The 22213-nt window shown below is 36.0% G+C and overlaps 1 protein-coding gene across 1 annotated transcript; it reads left to right on the top strand.

Moving 5' to 3' along the window:
* Positions 1 to 15535: 15535 nt before the first annotated feature.
* Positions 15536 to 19369, top strand: LOC107809517 (large ribosomal subunit protein eL8z). Its single transcript, XM_016634168.2, has 6 exons — positions 15536 to 16621; positions 16713 to 16959; positions 18408 to 18577; positions 18662 to 18790; positions 18884 to 18976; positions 19075 to 19369. Exons 1-6 carry the CDS (start codon positions 16619 to 16621, stop codon positions 19204 to 19206), a joined length of 774 nt encoding a protein of 257 aa, XP_016489654.1. The 5' UTR covers positions 15536 to 16618; the 3' UTR covers positions 19207 to 19369.
* The last annotated feature ends 2844 nt before the right edge of the window (positions 19370 to 22213 follow it).

Here is a 22213-nt window from a genome sequence, read left to right as displayed (position 1 = left end):
TTTTGAACAGTTAGTTGTTAAAATTATGTGTTTCATTTCATTATTCCGCAAATGTTAGGCTTACCTAGTCATAGAGACCATGTGCCGTCACAACGTCATACGAAGAGAAAATTTGGGTCGTGACATCATGTCACATCCCAAACTACCCCATAGACGTGACTGGCACCCAACTAATACCACCCGCCAGGCAAATCAATTATTGTACTCTTAACTTTTAATATAAGCACTAAGAGAAATACGTACAAATCCAAACCGATTAAAAATTTCTAAATATAATAATTATCCAACTAAAACTATAATTTATTTATAAAATCTAATGAACACTCAAGTAATATATCTCTAATCGAAATTTTATACTAAGCCCATGGAGTATCTAATAGAGTAATAATACTTTAACCGGCGGGCATGTCCGCATGCGAACCCCAAAAGAAAATAATAGATATAATGTAGGTAGAGCTGAAACAACGGCCTTCACGAATAATGCGGTGGCTCACCTCAGTGTTAGAATCTACCCAACAAACTTGTTAGCCACTAGCCACGTCCTCACCAATAGTATATGCATGAACATGCATGTAAAGAGTGAGTTATACGTAAATATAACCCAATAAGATTTTCGACCCGCCACTTTAAATACTCCTGGAATAAGTGTTAGAAAACACAAATACACAACGAGAATAGAAATAATATACACACAAATTCTTTCACCATATAATTACTCCATAACGTCCAAACATTATTCAACAACAACAGTACATATCTCAGCACAATCTATACTAAGGACTTGTCATAAACGGCGATGCGGAAAATTAATTAAACACCCCAACAAGTCCATGGCGGCATACACAATTCTTCAGATCTATCACGACGGCATACACAATGCCCCAAATATATTACGGCAGAAAAAAAATAATTTCTAACGCCTTAACGCCATAGCACGAGGCTACGCCACACCACAAATTATTTATTAAATAATTTTATTTTTTAATAATATATATATATATATATATATATATATATATATATATATATATTTGCGACAAATAATGAAAGACTCTTTTTCATTTTCATTCTCGTCCCAACACATGGACCAGGCAGACAAAACATACTTTCAAAACGAATTTGAAAAATAAGCATCAAAGCTTAACGTCTCACTTACCTCGCCAACAACAAGTTCCTCAACCTTACAACGTCTAGAACACCAACCAAACGGCATCCAATGACCTCAATCTAAATAAAATATTAATTATAAATATCATTTATGCTTGTCGGGGTAAGAGTTTTTAAAAAAAATCCCCTTAATTTCAGGCTTAGAGCTACTCAAATATTCTACACCTCAAATCATAAATTTAAAAATTAAATTATGTCCAAGCATTACTATACACTTTGATACTTAGTATATGATCTGCTAGCCAGTCGACTAATCCTTCAATTACACAAATATTCAAAAACTCATTTGGTTTAAAAATTATTCCTAAGCACAATGTGATGGAGTATCTGTTTCATAAATATATATGTGGACCTATACATGAAAAGTGAAGTTCATATTTTATTACATGTATATATAAATACAACTAATCCAATAATGTCTGAAACAGATTCCCCAATCCAGGTTCCGGATTTGATTTCAAAAAGACCATTCTATACAAAAAAATATTATCCATTATAAAAGAGTAAGTTTATTATTAAATATTATTTTTATTCCCAAGGCCTGACCAATACAATCATGTCTGTCATATCATTTTTCTATCAAGCTTAATTCTTGTTATATTATACAAAGAACCAAAAATAATATCTCTTTTATATTAATTCAAGAAATATTGCTATAGGGATAAATTTAAATATTTACCTTGCTATCACAGTTGAATTGCAAAATATTTACTCTCTTTTGCTATCAAGTTCACACCACCAAAGATAAGAAAATCTTTTTACCGACGTCGCTAACTTCCTTAGCCTTTTATATTGAGGAATTTACACATAATACTAACCTTCTTAAAACTAATTTAAAAGAATTACAACTGCTTTCACAAAATTACATAAGATACAATTTATTACAACTTTTTAACTTTTTAATTAAATCATATACAACTTTTCATATCCCTTAAATATCTCCGTTAAAGCCATTTAAATAGGAAACTCAAATCATTTTGAGTATTCAACCTATTTCAAACTTATCAATACTCTCTCTCTCCAATATACGTTATTCTGCCTTACTTACGTGGAGAAATTATTTTTATCATTATCTTCCACAAGATCATAGGCATAGCATTATTTTCTTTCCACTAAACCTTTTTCTCTGTCAAAATTGCCTAATCGCGAACTTATTTTTAATAACTCCACCTGATACAAAAATGGATAGAAAGTCCATTCATATTGTTGTGAGAAAACCCAAAGGGCAAAATAGTGGAATATATACAATATATTTTTTGTTTGTTTGTTGTAACTGACACAAAATATATATATTATTTTGTATATATTATACTGTGTATAATATATTCAATAATGTTTTTCTTTCTTTCTAGTTTTATGCATTGTGTCTTATGAGCGTATACAGTATATTATAAAGGTAGATTATAGTAAAAGTGTTCTATGCTGGATTTTTGTAAAGTGTTAATCGATGTCTTTATACTGTACAATTATATTATTTATAATATATGATATATATATTTATTATATATTCGTATATTATATTATATAAAGTATATAATATATTATTGTATATTTATATAATTATATAATATATAGTTCATATAGGTAAATTGTACAAGCACGAATGCGTATTCTGACGATATGATAACTAATGTATACAGTAGCAGTATACAATATATTACACATATTTAAAGTTTACTTTTTCATAATAATTATTGTGTTATGAAGTATATAAGATTTGAAATGCATTGCATAAAAAAGTTTGAGATGTCAATCTAGGTTTAGAAGATGCGTATGTTTTTTGTGTAAAATAATATAATTACTTGATGAAAACCTATTGGAATGGGAAGATCTCGAATTAGCTAAAACGATAATTAATTATATATATAAAGTATACTATATCAAACATATACCATTAACATACCATTATTAAAAAAGCTATAACAAATATAATTTTTAGCTTGAGTTTACATGGTATCAGTGTATTTCATAATGTCAACTTCTTCCTCTTAACAAGATTTTGTAGCTTTCATGACCGTATTAAGGTTTCAAATTAATAGTGTCGCGCCTTAACCTTGGGGACAAACACGACACATGGTGCCTTAATTGCTGAAAATCATATTTCCTAACATACGGTATCAAAGCTTATAAATTTAACTCATGTTATAATTCTATAAAGGATGTTGGTTGAGTTTTTTAGGAGCATATATGTTGCTTATAATTCAACTGGTTCGCAGAGGCAGGCGGAGATATGATTTCAATACATGGGTGCTTTATTTAAAAAAAAAGGAGAAAAAAATATATTAAGCAGGAATTGATCCCTATTCATCTTGGTAAATAATTTAACTATTAACCAAATGCACCATTCAACGTTCTTGGAGCATGGATGCCAACCGTTAATATTATACAAATTTTAAAAATTATATACATAAAATATCTAATTTTGAGGAGAGACCATGGGTTAACTTGTTCTTTATTTGTTGCAAAAACTGAAAATTATACTTAGGCTTTACCGTGAAAAATCAATCACCGGCTTTATGCCTTCACAGAACTCGAAAATAAGAAATGGTTTCTGTCCATTTTATGCCTCCAAGTCTTCCACGGGGCGATTTATGATGAACATTTATCTTGCTTTTAGAGAGAAATTGAAATTAGTAAATTCATGTGGTATTTTTCTAAATTTAGAGATGATATATTTAGTGTAATGAAAATAACCATGTCATATGCAATGATGGGATTTGGGATAGAGCAACGAATATAAATTGGTACTATAATTTTGGGCCTATTCTCTTTATTCTATCAATTTTCGTTGATTTGTTTTCTTTGCTTTCACAGATTCACTTTAGCCAAGATAATACAATAAGTTCAAAAACAAAGGGTTTCAAATCTATGATTTGCTGAAAGTCATATTTTCTGACACGTGGTATCAAAGCTTATAAATATAAGGAAAAATACATAAGTTGCAATCATGTACTTATTCATAAAAATCAGTTTCATATTTAAATTTTACGGACATCCTAAGACCTCCTTATTCTTGTTTTAAGTGAAATAAACCCCTCCATGAGACATATAAAACCAGTTGCACTGTGGAAAGTGTGGCACACTCGCTCAATATCTTCTCCATGTACTACCACATCATATATAATTTGATATTATTGTTTTGCTCTTTTTTTCCTTTTTTGTCACCCCTTTTATTTATTTCACTATTTTTTCATTTGCATCTCCTTCATTTTTGTTCTCAAAATCCCTTCCCCGGGACCCCTTCCGCCATTCACTACAATTGTTCACACGCCAACCTAAAGAGTTTCAAAATCCTTGAATTCTAGTTTGATGGAATAATTGTAATTCAACACTAAGAGAAAGGAGGTTTGGGATGAGATATAATGAATGCGGTTGAAGATTGACCGGAAAAAATGGAAGCTTGCCAAAGAAATTTTTCCGGTCGATATATGTTGACGTTGGGGGAGCACATTTAGAAGCAGCCTTTGATTTTCTCTTCCTTGCTAAATACTAAATAGCCCCCAACTCCCGCGGAGCCCACTTGTAGATCCTTTGTGGTGTTGGACTTTGTAGTGATTAATTAAACAATTACTGGATACTTTTTATTTAGATAATAATTATTGTGATGTTTCAGATGTTGTCACGACCCAAAATCCAACTAGTTGTGATGACACCTAACACAATCCGTTAGGTAAGCCAACTATCCACTATCCAATTCCAATGTAATTTAACAAGAAAATTAAGTAAAAGAACCCCCCAAGACTGGTAGTACAAATCACGAGCTTCTAAGAACAGAATTTACAAAGCTGATATGAAGTAAATACATCATCTGTTTGAAAAGTATATAAACAGAGTTTTATGAATCTAAGGCTACCATGAATAAGAGGCGGCTACCACGCAAGGTGCAGAAGTGTAGTATGAGTACAACCGACCCCATGTACTCAATAAGTAACAAACCTAACCTTAGGTTGAAAGTAGTGATGAGCTTGTACCAAGGTCAGAGTCCCACTCCCATAAGCAACAACAGTTCATAATAACATAAAGCAAGTAATAAAAAAAAAATAACCCAAAGATAAAATACTCAGCTTAATCATGATTTCTGAAAATAGTTCTGCCTCTCAAGTATATCAGTGAAAACTCAAGTCTTTTACCGAAGTTGCAAAAACAAATATGAGTAAGTTTGAAAACAGTAATTTTCCAAAAAAATCCTTTCGATAATAAATAAGATATTTTATTTTCTTTCCAGATAGTCAGTGGAAAATGCATCACTATGCCAATATGCCAATATATGTGAGAAATCATGAATGACGTGATACCGTATAGCATGAGAAAAATGCATCTATATGCCTGTATGTCAAATGTGCATGTCAATGCGATGCACTCAGTGATAAAACCATATGCATACTCTCAGAGTATTATTTCACTCAGTCCTCCCAATCACTCAGTCCTCCCAATCGCTCGGCACTCGGCACTCGCACTCAGTAGGTACCTGCGCTCACTCGGGGTGTGTACAGACTTCGGAGGGGCTCCTTCAGCCCAAGCGCTATAATCTGCACGGACAACTCACGTGTTGCACGGACAACTCACGGGCTATTGTATCAATATCTGGATCCGCACGGACAACTCACGTGCTATAGTATAATATCTGGATCCGCACAGACAACTCACGTGCTATAGTATAATATCTGGATCCGCACGGACAACTCACGTGCTATAATAAGCCAATCTGGCCTGATGCGGCGTGCAACCCGATCCCATAATAATAAAGTATATAAAGCCAATATGGCATGCTGCAGCATGCAGTCCGATCCCATAATTATCCTCACAATCAAGCTCTCGGCCTCACTCAGTCATCAATCTCTCCAGTCTCTCGGGCTCACAATGTCATGAAACTAGCCCAAAATGATGATATGATGAATCAATAAATAGCAACAGAGAGATGATATGAAATGAATGAACATGACCGAGTATGAAATTTTATTTTAAACAAATAATTCAACATCGATATGATCTCTGTGGGTCTCAATAATATTGGCACATAGCCTTAGCATGATTTTTAATATCATTCTCAGCTCAATTTCTTTAACACATAAAACTACATAGAAAATACCAAGATTATTTGACTACAAAATTTTACGGAACCAATTACGTTACAATTTCTATAGTGCACGGCCACAAGTCCGTCACCTAGCATGTGCGTCTCCTCCAAACAATTCACATAATACGTATATTCAGGGTTCATACCCTCAGCTCCAAGATTAGAAGAGTTACTTACCTCAAACCATGTAATTCTTTACTCCGCTATGCCTTTGCCTCGTAAATTTGCCTCCGAAAGTCTCGTATCTAGTCACAATTAATTCATTTCAGTCAATACAAATTACAGGAATTAATTCCATAGAAAAATACTAATTTTCCAACAAAATCCAAAATTGCACTCAAAAATCGCATGTGGGGTCCAAGTCTTGGAATTCGACGAAACTCACAAAATTCGACAACCCATTCAATTACGAGTCTAACCATACTAATTTCACCTAAATCTGACTTTGAATCAACATTCAAATCCCAAAAATTCATTTTATGAAATTTCTACAATTTTTCCCAAATTTTCATCTTAAACTACTAATTGAATGATGAAAACAATGATGTATTCATGTATGTTAACCAAATCCAAGTTAGAATCACTTACCCCGATTAATTTTTTGCAAATCCCATGAATAATCGCCACTAACCGAGCTCCCAAAGTCCAAATATGAAATAATACCCTAACCCTCGATTATATAGTACCACATCTGATCTCCCAATGTGCGGTCCGCACATTTTCAAGTTCTCCGGCCGCACTTTACTGTGACAGCTTACCAGGCTTCAGCAAAATGCCCATATCTTTCTGTACAAATGTTCAAATAATTCGTGCTATAACTTTCTGGAAACTGGATTCGAAGGGCTACAACTTTTGTTTTTGAATCATCTCCAAATTCGTTGTGGATAATAAGATATAAGCCTCCGAAGTCGCACCATCGAACCTGCATAACCCCTAAAGTGCGGCCGCACACAAAATTGTGCGGTCCGCACTTTTCCTCTGGAGTGCGGCCGCACTTGTCCTCTGCGGTCCGTATTTTTCCTCTGAAGTGTGGCTGCACTCAAAATTATGCGGTCCTACCTTTTTCAAAAGTTCGAGAACAACATTTGAGTGCCGAAATGCCCGGACATCGCTCAAAACTCACCTCGAAACTCACCGAGCCACTCGAGATCCCGTTCAAATATACCAACAAGTTCCATAACATAATATGGACCTACTCGAGGCCTCAAATCATATCAAACAACATCAAAACGTCGAATCGCACCTCAAATCAAAATCTATGAAATTTAAACTTTTAAATTCTATATCTTGTGTCGAAACACATCAAATCAATCCGGAATGACTTCAAATTTTGCACATAAGTCATAAATGACATAAAAGAGTTATGAAAATTTTCAGAATTGGATTCCGACCCCAATACCAAAAAGTCAACTCCTCGGTCATACTTCCCGAAAAATTCAATTTTCGCCATTTCAAGCCAAATTTCACTACGGACTTCCAAATAATTTTCCGGACACGCTCCTAAGTCCAAAATCACCATACGTAGCTATTGGAATCATCAAAACTCTATTCCGGGGTCATTTACACATAAGTCGACATCCGGTCACTATTTTAACTTAAGTTTTAAACCTTGGAACTAAGTATTCCAATTCATTCCAAAACCTCATCGGACCCGCACCAATTAACTCGGTAAGTCATAAAACAACTGTAAAGCATAAATTGAGTAGTAAATGGGGAAACGGGATTGTAATACTCAAAACGACCAGTCAGGTCATTACATTCTCCCCCACTTAAATATACGTTCGTCTTCGAACGCGCCAAGAGTTGTTTCTAAGCCATCACATCACTATTCCATCTTGTCACGTATATACCCGGGGTGATCCCATGCCACCCTATTCCATATAGGCCTGACAACATTGAAAATCATTACTTTAACCTTAGTCCGCAAAATTTAGAGCCCAATTTCCAACATCCAGAATTTTTTACAAGACCCGAGTCTCACATCTACACACTGTATAAGTTTGGACAAACTGTATCAAGCCATAACCATAACCCCAGATATAATCACATAACATACCACACAACTTGCATACTCGCAACATCATTCCCGATCACAGTAACTACTCAAAAACCAACTAAGTACTAGTATAAAACCCCATAACAAACAAAACCTTGTTCCAAAACGTTCGTACATTGCTGATTATGAAAGAAACACGCGGAATCTCATGACCCCTTATCAGATCAACAAGTCATATAGCTCTCTCGTCCCAACCAGAACCATAATCACTTGCTAAGCCGACTTTCAATATTATCCTTTCGAATATACTGTAATCAAACATGATAGTACTCATTCTAGGTCCAATGACCTTATATTATTAAATACAACTATCCCACAGACACGCCACATCAATATAACTCCAGTCACAACTGCGCAATTAGTGTACCCAAATATGGGAGATGTCTCAAGGAAGAGAACTGTATTGCAAGTTCAATAAGCACCACCACAGTCATAATGTTACAACCAACTCCTCAAATTTCGTGAAGAGGATAACCATAGGCGCATGTGCATAATTGTAGAGGAAGGAAATTAATGAATCAGATAAATTATCATAGAAATAAAATTCTCACACACGGCACGGATAACTCACGTGCCAATAATATGAATCGCCTGGCATGGTCATAGGCCTCCAGTCCCAGCATATCATATAGGAGCAATTAAACAAGTACACTTGTATATGATAATGAAATAAGATTATCATACTCCTGGACTGGTATAAATAACAAGTCATAGTGTAAGCATGTGCAAAGTCTGCTATCACACTTCAAATCGGCAATTTAACGCAGAAATAGTAATTACCCTGTTTATTTAGGGAATTAGCCTCTTTGTAACCTCAAATGTAGCCCAGATAGTACTCAACAAAGGTAAGAACACGAGAAGTGTTATAACTTTACGCTTAACAATCAACTCTAGGCATATCATAGCCTAAGCATTCTTTCGAGTATATAAATACTTGCCCCGATGCCCGCACATTGACTCAAATCTCACATATATGCACACTTATAGGGTGTAGCTATCACAAATAATTAATGAAACTAGTGCCTCCACTGAGTTTAAATAAAATACTCACCTCAAATAGGCCGCAACCCGAAATAATATGCTTCTAAGAACTCTCAGTCTCCAAATTCATCGAGCACATGAATCACCGTAACTGATCCCAACTCCATCACTAGAATGACTAACACAGCTGTCATGCATGATCATCCCACAAGGAATACTTCTATATCTCCCGTGCCACATAGCAAAACTCAGAATATCATCAGTCAATCAGCCAGACGAATACCGCAATACTAACGAAACATCCGTAAGTCAAAACACAGTGTGCCCTTCTGAATGTACACTCTTCTCAGGTAAAACCACTAGTGAAATATCCGAAATCGACTGTGCTCCATAAAATTATGACCTTCCTTTTGAAACTGAATTGTATACTTGCACATGCAAATCCCAATCTCACTCTACGCACAGCCTCTATTAGGTCATCCAATGAAAACATGAGAACCTCATTAACACTCTGAGTCACAAGCAAAATACATACCCAGTTAGTTAGAAACCTTCCTCTTGCTTCCTTCTAGGAGAAAATTACAATACACAATATGTTTCCCACACCAGTAAAAAATATCCGGTTCAAACCATGGTAGAAACTATCAAGAATACTTTGAAATCCATCTGCACATAACCAAGCTATTAGAACTAAATTCCTCTAACTCGACCAAATCACGTTGGTCACCAAAACCCAAGAATATTGCCACCAAAATATCTGTAGAGTCTTACCACATCATAATTACCCCTATAAATATCACAACCGAAACACCCACTCTGAAAATACCTTATGTGAATTTAAAATTGTTCTTCTTCCATTTTCTTATACTGAAATGTAGAATCCATAGTCATATAGAATTACCGCAAGTCCCGACAAACATCCAATGTAACTATCCGATTTTAGCGATATACCAATCCGAAAACTTTTCAATTGCCACTTATATATTTTTTATTCCATTAGCACCTTCTCGAGAGTCACCCACTTTGCTCAAATCTAAATGCACCGCCTAAATGGGCTGAAAGACACGTGACCCATTACAGCAATACTCAAAGAGGTAATCATGCCTTAACACCACTGATCAAATTCAAACTTCGTGCGCACTACACTATTCATAAATAACAACTCACTCACCCCGTGATTTTCATATACCCATAAAGTGTAATATATTCCTTATTTAGAAATTTCAATACTCGAGTCATCCTCGATTTCAACTTCTGCAAGTCATAACTAATCCACAAGTATGCCTCAGACCAAACTAAAATTTAACATATAACCATCAATTGAATTGTCAATAGCAGGCTCCCCCGCTTGGCTCAAAGCCATAGATTAAAACACTTCATAACTCACAATACCCATACTTTATTACTGCCATAATACTACAGTCAGTCCAAAAAAAATTCTTCTCAAGCTCATACAACGCCAACCATAAAATACCTCAATCATTCGCTAAAGTCGCATTTATTCTCTTGACAGTCAAGTCAACTTTCTCAACCAGCTTCAAATTCAAACCTCCACACATACGCCCCGCTGGCAGAAAAGAAACTCTCCACTCATATTATAAGGAACACACCTATGTGGATTATCAGATTACTCCGCAGGGGATAATCCACATGCTTAGCCTCAAATTGATATCTTGTTGTACCCTTTCGCCGTTACAATTTCTATGCAATCACTTAGTCTATCCGAGTCCAAACTCATTAACCAGCCATGAGAATTTAATCTGTCCCTAAATTTAACAATGTGAAAGGTCCTTCAAAACATTCATACTCGAGATTGTACATCACATCAAAATGAAAATCAAGTACCCAATGGCCCTCTTTACATTCTAAGGAAACACTTCTCGTCACATTCAATCCATCTTAACACATCCCGCAATCGCATCATCCTCATCATATAGACATTCGACCGCTCATCAAGCCACAAATTTTTCATTCATAGGGATACTACCAGACATATGAGTCCAAATGTACAAGTTACAACAAAAGCTACTGAGCCTAAGCTACGGTCCAAACCTGGCCTCAAGTCCTCCAGACTGGCCCATCACCAAAACACAGAATACACATCCCACATGCCATCCCTGAAATCACAAGCCGATAATACACAACAGATACCGAGCGCTCACATGCGCACACGAATGCGTGGAAGGATTTCAAAGACTTATATTTCAAGCTGAATCAATTATGCACGATAAAGAAAAAAAGATGGGAAATTATCCTAAATGCTCGGTAGCCTCTCGAAGATAAGTATGGACGTCATCATACCGATCCGCAAGACTTTACTAGACACTTGCTCATGACTTATAGAACCTATGAATCTAGAGCTCTGATACCATCTTGTCACGACCCAAAATCTAACTAGTCGTGATAGTTGGCTTACCTAACCCAACCTGTTAGGTAAGCCAACTATCCAATATCCAATTCCAATGTAATTTAACAAGATAATTAAGTAAAAGAAAATATCTAAATCTTATACATTCCCCAAGGACTGGTAGTACAAATCATGAGCTTCTAAGAACAGAATTTACAAAGCTGGTATGAATTAAATATATCATCTGTTTGAAAAGAACATAAACATAGTTTAATGAATCTAAGGCTACCATGAACAAGAGAAAGCTACCACCGGAACGTAGGTACGTTTTCAGTTCTGTCTCCCATTGAGCACAGGAAAATCAGCATCCAATATATGTACGTAAGGTGTAGAAGTGTAGTATGAGTACAACCGACCCCATGTACTCAATAAGTAATAAACCTAACTTTAGGTTGAAAGTAGTGACGAGCTTGTACCAAGGTCAGAGTCCCACTCCCATAAGAAACAACAGTTCATAACAACATAAAGCAAGTAATAAAAAAAATAACCCAGAGATAAAATGCTCAGCTTAATCATGATTTCTGAAAATAGTTCTACCTCTCAAGTGTATCAGTGAAAACTCAAGTCTTTTACCGAAGTTGCAAAAAAAAATATGAGCAAGTTTGAAAATAGTAATTTTCCCAAAAATCCTTTCCATAATAAATAAGATGTTTCATTTTCTTTCCAGATAGCCAGTGAAAAAAGCATCACTATGCCCATATGCCAATATGTGTGAGAAATCATGAATGACATGATACCGTACAACATGAGAAAAATGCATCTCTATGCATGTATGTCAAATGTGCATGTGAATGCGATGCACTCAGTGATAAAATCATATGCATACTCTCAGAGTATTATTTCACTCAATTCTCCCAGTCACTCAGTGCTCCCAATCGCTCGGCACTCGCAATCAGTAGGTACCTGCGCTCACTGGGGGTGTGTACAGACTCCGGAGGGGCTCCTTCAGCCTAAGCGCTATAATCTGCACGGACAACTCACGTGCTATTGTATCAATATCTGGATCTGCACGGACAACTCACGTACTGTACGAATAACTCACGAGTTGCACGAATAACTCACGTGCTATGGTATAAATCTGGATCCGTACGGACAACTCACATGCTATAATAAGCCAATCTGGCCTAATGCGGCCCGATCCCATAATAATAAAGTATATAAAGCCAATATGGCCTGCTGCAGCGTGCAGTCCGATCCCATAATTATCCTCACAATCAGGCCCTCGGCCTCACTCAGTCATCAATCTCTCCAGTCACTCGGGCTCACAATATCATGAAACTAGCCCAAAATGATGATATGATGAATCAATAAATAGCAACAGAGACTGAGAGATGATATGAAATGAATGAACATGACCGAGTATGAAATTTCATTTTAAACAAATAATTCAACATCGATATGACCTCTGTGGGTCTCAATAATATTGGCACATAGCCTCAGCATGATTTTTAATATCATTCTCAGCTCAATTTCTTTAACACATAAAATTACATAGAAAATACCAAGATTATTTGACTATAAAATTTTACGGAACCAATTACGTTACAATTTCTATAGTGCACGCCCACAAGTCCATCACCTAGCATGTGCGTCTCCTCCAAACAATTCACATAATACGTATATTCAGGGTTCATACCTTCAGCTCCAAGATTAGAAGAGTTACATACCTCAAACCATGTAATTTTTTACTCCGCTATGCCTTTGCCTCGCAAATTTGCCTCTGAAAGTCTCGTATCTAGTCACAATTAATTCGTTTCAGTCAATACAAATTACAGGAATTAATTCCATAGGAAAATACTAATTTTTCAATAAAATCCAAAATTGCACTCAAAAATCGCATGTGGGGCCCAACTCTCGAAATCCGACGGAACTCACAAAATTCGACAACCCATTCAATTACGAGTCCAACCATACTAGCTTTACCTAAATCCGACTTTGAATTAACATTCAAATCCCAAAAATTTATTTTATGAAATTTCTACAATTTTTCCCAAATTTTCATCTCAAATTACTAATTGAATGATGAAAACAATGATATATTCATGTATGTTAACCAAATCCAAGTTAGAATCACTTACCCCGATTAATTTTTTTGCAAATCCCATGAATAATCGCCACTAACCGAGCTCCCAAAGTCCAAATGTGAAATAATACCCTAACCCTCGGTTATATAGTACCACATCTGATCTCCCAATGTGCGGTCCGCACATTTTCAAGTTCTGCGGCCGCACTTCACTGTGACAGCTTACTAGGCTTCAGTAAGATGCTCATAACTTTCTGTACAAATGCCAAATGATTCATGCTATACCTTTATGGAAACTAGATTCGAAGGACTATAACTTTTATTTTTGAATCATCTCTAAATTCGCTGTGGATTAAAAGATATAAGCCTTCGAAGTCGCACCATTGAACCTGCAGAACCCCTGAAGTGCGGCCGCACACAAAATTGTGTGGTCCGCACTTTTCCTCTAGAGTGCGGCCATACACAAAATTGTGCGGTCCGCACTTGTCCTCTGCGGTCCGCACTTTTCCTCTGAAATGCGGCCGCACTCAAAATTGTGTGGTCCGCACTTTTGCTCTGCGGTCCGTACTTTTCCAAAAGTTCGAGAACAACATTTGAGTGCCGAAATGCCCGGACATCGCTCAAAACTCACCCCGAAACTCACCGAGCCACTCGGGATCCCGTTCAAATATACCAACAAGTTCCATAACATAACACAGACCTATTCGAGGCCTCAAATCATATCAAACAATATCAAAACGTGGAATCGTACCTCAAATCAAAATCTATGAACTTTGAACTTTCAAATTCTATATCTTGTGTCGAAACATATCAAATCAATCCACAATGACTTCAAATTTTGCACACAAGTCATAAATGACATAATAGAGTTATGAGAATTTTCAGAATTGGATTCCGACCCCGATACCAAAAAGTCAACTCTCCGGTCAAACTTCTTGAAAAATTCAATTTTCGCCGTTTCAAGCCAAATTCTACTACGGACTTTCAAATAATTTTTCGGACATGTTCCTAAGTCCAAAATCACCATACGTAGCTATTGGAATCATCAAAGTTCTATTTCGGGGTCGTTTACACATAAGTCGACATCCGGTCACTATTTTAACTTAAGTTTTAAACCTTAGAACTAAGTGTTCCAATTCATTCCAAAACCTCACCGGGCCCGAACCAATTAGCCCGGTAAGTCATAAAATAACTGTAAAGTATAAATTGATTCGTAAATGAAGAAACATGATTGTAACACTCAAAATGACCGGTCGAATCGTTACAGATATATTATTGGAAAAGGTAGGAAATGAAAATTGAAGGCATTTATATATCACAAAGGGAAACCGACGACTGAATCGGCAGATATGGAGTTTCAGTGGTGGAGAAAAAAGATGGAGAGACAAGAAAAGTTGGAAAAAGAAAAAGGCAAAAGAGAGAAAATGGAAAAGACAAAATAAAAAAGAAAAGTGGACCCGTAAATAGTTACCGTAGGCAGGGGAGGATCTATATACACCACTTGGGGTGGTATGACACCCAGACACTTGGCTAAAATTTCTTGTTAAACCTCTCTATAACAACCTAGTTTGTTCCGAATATTTTTTGATGTTATAGCGAAATGCTGTTATAGAGAACATATATTATAACATAACATAAAAATTGGTTCTGAAAAAGCTTGACTTTTATATAAAAGTATTGTTATACAGGGATGCTGTTATAAAGATGTTTGACTGTATATGTTTTTTTAAAAAAATTAGACATATATAAAAGATGGCACCTGAAGTCACAATTGGAATGGTAAAGCGCCATATTTCTAGGTGAATTGTTGGGGTTCGATGCCGCCCGAAGACGTGTTTTCTTTTCATTTCTTTCCTTAATTAATTTATTTTACTTTCGCATCTTTGTTTCCCTATCATACAACCCATATTTCCTTCATTCTAATACCTTTTTCCTCTTCTTTTCTCAATTTTGTTGTGTTCTCTTTTTCCCCTCTCTTTATCCCCTACAAAATCATTTTTTCTTCACTTATTTAAATTGTATCGTAGCTTCAGAATCTTTGCTTTTCCATTTCTTCAAGTTATATTTGAATATTTTTTTCGCTCTTACTTTATTATTTCCTTGATTTTCAACGTTCCTTAGAGCTAATATTGTATCATAGCTAGTTTATTGACTTGTTTTCACACTTTCTGAAGTGTTCATTTTATAGTTAGAAAAATCTTATACTATTTACTTATGGTTAGAGTTTGTTCTGAGGTATGAATCGAAGTATTGGAAATATTTTTCTTTTCTTGTATTGTTGACGATGACAAAGGTTTATTTTCAGCCTTGGTAAAGTTTCTTTGACTTGTGTTTATTTTAATAAAATATTAATATGTGACAATTTGCTTGTGACTTTGATTTAGGACATTATGTTTGAATTAAGAGGGTATAATTGCCTATTTAAAATTTTTATTTTCTTATTTACGATTTTTCTCATTTTACTTAATCTAATTTGAATCGAGAGGGATAGACCAAACTGATCCAAACTTATTTCAGTTTGTTGATTACATAGTTTATTCATGAACCAACTTGTAAAGCGAACCGAATCAAGTAGATTGAACTGATTGAATGTCCACCGCTATTCGATCTCGCTAGTGATAGATTTTCATTAAAGATAGTGGCACCCGCGAACTTCCAATTCTGGATTCGCCTTACCGTAGGTATTTCCTCTTAGATGTTATCTACACCATGTAACAATTCCACATTTTAAAAAGGGCTTCATCCTTCATTAAATGTGGGCTTGGGGCCCAAATTATTATACAGCCCAACAGCATGCCTTGTTTCGTGGACCAATCAGCCCAGACCTTAAACCCTATAAACTCCATTATTCCCTAAAGCTATAGCTCTTCTCATCCTCCTCCGCTCGCCTCGCCGTCTGAAAAGAAAATGGTAAACCCAAATCCATTGTTACGTTCTTCTCAGTGGTTTGCTGCTTGATTCTTTGAATATATAAATTTTCTGTTTTTTTGGTTGGTTGTAGGCTCCAAAGAAGGGCGTAGCAGTAGCAGCAAAGAAGAAGCCAGTAGCGAAAGTGGTGAACCCATTGTTCGAGAAGCGGCCGAAGCAGTTCGGAATCGGTGGTGCATTGCCGCCGAAGAAGGATCTAACCCGGTTCGTGAAATGGCCTCAGGTGGTCAGGATTCAAAGGAAAAGGAGGATTCTTAAGCAGAGGTTGAAGGTTCCCCCTGCTCTCAATCAGTTCTCTAAAACCCTCGACAAAAATCTCGGTGAGTAGAGCCACTAATTTCTTCTGGTTTTATATCCCTAATTTGTGATGTTAATTTGTTTTTTTTGTTGTTGTGGAAATGCTCTCTTGATTAGCAAAATGCTTAGCTGAATCATGAAGTAGAATAGTATCATGAAGTAAGATGTTTTTGTCGGAAAATAACAATGTTCATTTATGGTTGGTTGTTGAGTCTGAAAATATTTTCTGGAAAACATTTACTCCGTCCCAATTTGTGCGGGGTGTTTGACTTGTCACAGAGTTTAAAAAAGAAAGTCTTGTGAAACTTGTAATCTAAAACAAGCTATAGATATTTATGTCGCTATAGATCATCGTTAAGAGTAAAATAGAAAGTCTAAAGTTAGATTGTTTCTACATATAGAAATGTGTCATTCTTTTTTGATAGGCTTAAAAGGAAATACCTTCACATAGATTGCGACTGAGAGAGTATTAAAGATAGATCATATTTTCAACAAGTGGAAAGTGTTTTGCATTGAAACTGTGATGAATTTTATTATGCTGTGTGTATAACTCAATTCATAAAATAACAATGCAATTAATGAAGAAATCAGGGAACTTATCCCTATCTTCTTCATGGTTAAGAAATGTCAAATGTTTGGCTATTTCAACTATATGTTAATTACAGTGGGGTGAAGTGAGTATCTACTTAAATAATGTTGAATATTGGGTGTATGTTCCTAGCTTCTGAGACCGTTCCTCAATTTTGTCAGTGTACTGAATTGGGAGATGGTGAAAAACACGAACTTTTGTCTGGTGGATAATGCTGAGAACTTGAAAAAGCCAATTGTTTGCATTTTCCACTGTCTTTTGAATAGACATATGGATCTGTTTTTATTTGTAAAAAATGCTTATTCCGAGTTCCCTCCTGTTATTTGGGATTCAATAACTCATTTATTCTCCCAAAAAGCAGTATTCTGTTTTCTTTATTTTTGAAGTCACTGACATTGGCATCAAGTAGTATCACTATTACTCATTGTTGTACCTGATCAATAATGTATCTGAGTTTTTCTATCTTGATAAGTACGATACTTTTGGACCAGCTGGATTGTTACTTTATGTTTTTTGGGACATTGAAACCAGATTCTTGACAGTCTAGATGTAGTCGAAGTAGGATGAACCTCACGGGCATTTTATTCTTTCTATGTTTAGGCAAGTTGATTGATATGTAATGTTGCCGTGGTCCCTAGCTCCTACATTGCAAGCTTCACTACTCATCTTTCCACTTCTTTTGCAGTCTGGTTACTAGTATATAAGCTTATTATCCTCGATCTTAAGTTCAGAAGCCAAATTTCAGCTATCCTTTTTAATAAGGCCCTACTTCTGTTCTATTGTACTTGGTGCAAGCTTTGGTGGAAAAAAGAATACTTGGTGCAAGCAGTTTCATGGCAACTGAGCTGAACTTTTGCTTTTGCTCTTATTTTGAATATGCAGCTACAAACCTATTCAAGATGCTTCTGAAGTACAGGCCCGAGGACAAGGCTGCAAAGAAGGAGCGCCTTGTTAAAAGAGCTCAAGCCGAGGCAGAAGGCAAAACTCCTGAAACCAAGAAACCTATTATTGTAAAGTATGGTCTTAAGCACATCACCTACCTTATCGAGCAGGTTTGTTTTAGTCTAACAAATCCTTTAGTCATATTTGGAGTTTAATTTTTCAAGAAAATGACTTTGCTATTAATGGCCTTGCAGAATAAAGCTCAGTTGGTGGTGATTGCACATGATGTTGACCCAATAGAATTGGTTGTCTGGCTCCCAGCATTGTGCAGAAAGATGGAAATTCCATATTGTATTGTGAAGGGAAAAGCACGTTTAGGATCGGTAAGCAACATCTGGTTTACATTCTATAAAGGAGCATAGTCAAGTTTACCCTCTTTAAAAGATTAGATACTGAGCATTGTGTTTGATTTCCAGATTGTGCATAAGAAAACTGCTTCAGCATTATGCTTGACAACTGTGAAGAATGAGGATAAAATGGAATTCAGTAGAATTTTGGAAGCAATTAAGGTAATCTTAAGTTCAAAGCGTGTTTAGCTTGGTTTAGCTGGTAATCATTACACTTGTATTTTCTTTTGATTTTATCTGATGCTCATTTTACTTTTCAGGCCAACTTCAATGATAAGTACGAGGAGAACAGAAAGAAATGGGGTGGTGGTGTTATGGGTTCCAAATCACAAGCCAGAACCAAGGCAAAAGAGAGAGTTCTTGCCAAGGAAGCTGCTCAGAGAATGAACTAGAGTTTTCTGGTTCGAAGCTAGACATCTTACGTTCTTTTATCTTTGCCTTCTTCCGCAGATTATATCTTTATGCAAGAAACTTTGAAACCATATCATTTTTTTGGACTAGATGCCTGTTTGAATTGGTTATGTATGACGATGAAATGAAAAAGGCTTTCATTAACTATGCTTGTTAGCTCTTGCGATGCTAATTCCTTCGTTCTCCCTCTTATTCGGCTCAAGCATCTTGTCATGTTAGTGTTATGATAGTGACCCTCGTACCTTACTTGATTACATTAGAATTTTATTTGACTAATACAAAGGAGGAAATTGCGGTTTCACAACGAATGTAGAAAGGTGAAAATCTTAGATTTTATATGGTCTGCTATGGTTTTCTAGTTGCCAAATTGTGGCATTTATACTAGAAGCTGTTGTAGTTTGTTTCGATTCATTCGCTGCGATTTTATTGTGCAGGTTTGTTATTATATAATAAATGAACATAATTAAGTTTAGACAACTTATAAAACTACTTGTTCTCTTTCTCTAGAAGTTATTAAGAAAGAGGTTGAATCAAGATTAAAAAAAAAGCTAGTGAAGAAGTGTAAGCACTAGCTGTTTACTTTCTTCTGTTCAGTTGCACTTAACTGTGACGTAGGATCTTGTTTCTCGTTGATCAATTTTTCTCCATTCTACTGAAAAGATTGGAATTTCTATAATAGCGTGACATCTATTACCCTCGCAATATCGTTGGACAACTTTTAACATAAAAACATATTTATATTAAGTTCGTATCTATTATCACGAAGTAATAGTGAGTGCAATAATAATTCTCACATATCAATTTAAAATTTTGAATTCACCTCTAAACAAATTACATGAAGAACACCGCAACTTCGTATCAGTCAAAGTGACAACAAAGAGAATTTCATTGCTCTCATCATCTCGTGTTCGTGAGGTGTTGTGTTAAGTTCTATAACGAAGGCAATTGCTCGTGTTTTGCTGTCATCGTTGTTGAGTTTGAAACTCTGAACAATGATAAGCCAGAGGAAGATGGCAATTACGTCAAGTCATCATGCCCGTTATGTACGCACCATGCAATTTAATTTGCTTCATTTTGTAGTTTGCTTTACTAAGGAGAATTTTTTAGTTCTCAATCAAGTAAGTTGTTAGGATATGAAAGATTGAAGAAGGGAATTTGCAGAATTTTCTCTGTCTTCTTTCATTCACTGTATAAATATTTATACATGTATTTATTGTAAAAAGAAACTGTAAAATAAAATTACTCTTACAGTTGTCTAATTTCTATTGCCTATGTCTATAGCTACGTTACTAAATTATTCTGTACAGTTGTCTAAATTTTATTGCTTGTAAATACAGCTGTGTAACCAAAAATATTCTCTACTATGCTCAGCATGTGCTCTTCTCGTGTAGGATCCAACGGCTCAAATTAGAAGTTCTTGAATGCTGAGATTCCTCCACGTGTCAACTCCATTAGTCAATAATAGAGACAACATAGTCTAATTCCAAACAAACCTAAGTCTCTTGTCTGAAGCCCTTCTTCTTCTTCTTCTTCTTCTTCTTCTTCTTCTTCTTCTTCTTCTTCTTCTTCTTCTTCTTCTTCTTCTTCTTCTTCTTTATTTCTTCATAGGTGACTCCGCCGACTCCATTTCTCTCTGATGAGAAGCCTACTCAACATCCCCCTCAAGTTGGGCGGTAAAGAAGTTACCCCCAACTTGCGAAGATCTAACTTGTGAGATGGCCCTGATAGGGTTTTGGTGAAAAGATCTGCTAGTTGTGAAGATAAGGGAACATAAGACAGAGTAATGAGACCGGAGAGAAACTGTTGTCGGACAAAGTGGCAGTCCAATTCTACGTGCTTCGTCCGCTCATGGAAAACAGGGTTGCGTGCTATGTGAATCGCCGATTTGCTATCACAGAGCATTGGGACTGGTAGTGAAGGTGGTACTGATAGATCTTCGAGCAAACGAGTGAGCCATGTCAACTCGGCGATGACTCGTCGCATAGATCGATATTCCGCCGCAGCTGAAGATAGAGAAACAAATGCCTGTTTCTTGGATTTCCAAGAGATGGGTGAACCACCAAGTGCAATGTAAAATCCGCTAACAGACCTACGAGTTTCAAGACAAGATGCCCAGTCTGCATCGCAAAAAGCAACCGATTTGAGGGACAGAGCAGTATTCAGAATGATCCCTTGTCCTGGATCAGAACGCAAGTAACGCAATACTCGAAGAGCTGCCATGAAATGGAAAGTTCTGGGGTTTTACATAAATTGGCTGAGCTTCAAAACTGTAAAAGACAGGTCGGGCCTTGTGTGTGTTAAGTAATTGAGCTTCCCAATGAGGTGACGATATATAGTCGGATTGAGGAGAAGTTCCCCTTCATCTACTCGTAGTTTTGAAGAAGGTTCAAGTGGAGAAGAAACATAAGAGTATTCAGGGATATCAAACTCTTTGATCAGGTCCAAGGTAAATTTTCTTTGACACGTAATTATCCCCTGTTTTTCCCTTAGTATTTCGATTCCTAGGAAGTAATGCAAATTTCCTAGGTCTTTTACCTTAAACTCTGTATAAAGAAATAATTTGACTGTTGAAATTTCATTTGAATCATCTCCACTAATAAGAATGTCATCGACATAGACGACCACAATAGAAACCAAACCTGCCTGTCTTTTAAAAAATAATGAATAGTCATTCATTGAAGAAAAATAACGTTTGAAACTTAGAGTACCAGCAAGCCGAGCATACCACTGCCGTGAAGCTTGCTTTAAACCATATAAAGACTTCCTTAGTAAACAAACATGGTTGGGACTGGGAGGAGATAAACCAGTTAGAAATATCATATAGACTTTCCCCTGTAAATCACAATGTAAGAATGCATTACTTACATCAAGTTGATAAATTGGCCAAGCTTTCTTAGCTGCCACTTCCAGTAAGCAACGTATGGTGGTCATTTTGACCACGGGAGAAAAAGTTTCAGTATAATCTATCCATTCTCTTTGTATGTCTCC

This window comes from Nicotiana tabacum, chromosome 4 (assembly GCF_000715075.1).
Source record: "Nicotiana tabacum cultivar K326 chromosome 4, ASM71507v2, whole genome shotgun sequence".
Taxonomy (NCBI): Eukaryota; Viridiplantae; Streptophyta; class Magnoliopsida; order Solanales; family Solanaceae; genus Nicotiana; species Nicotiana tabacum.
The sequence above is the reverse complement of the archived record's forward strand: the minus strand, read 5'-3'. Positions and strand labels throughout refer to the sequence as shown.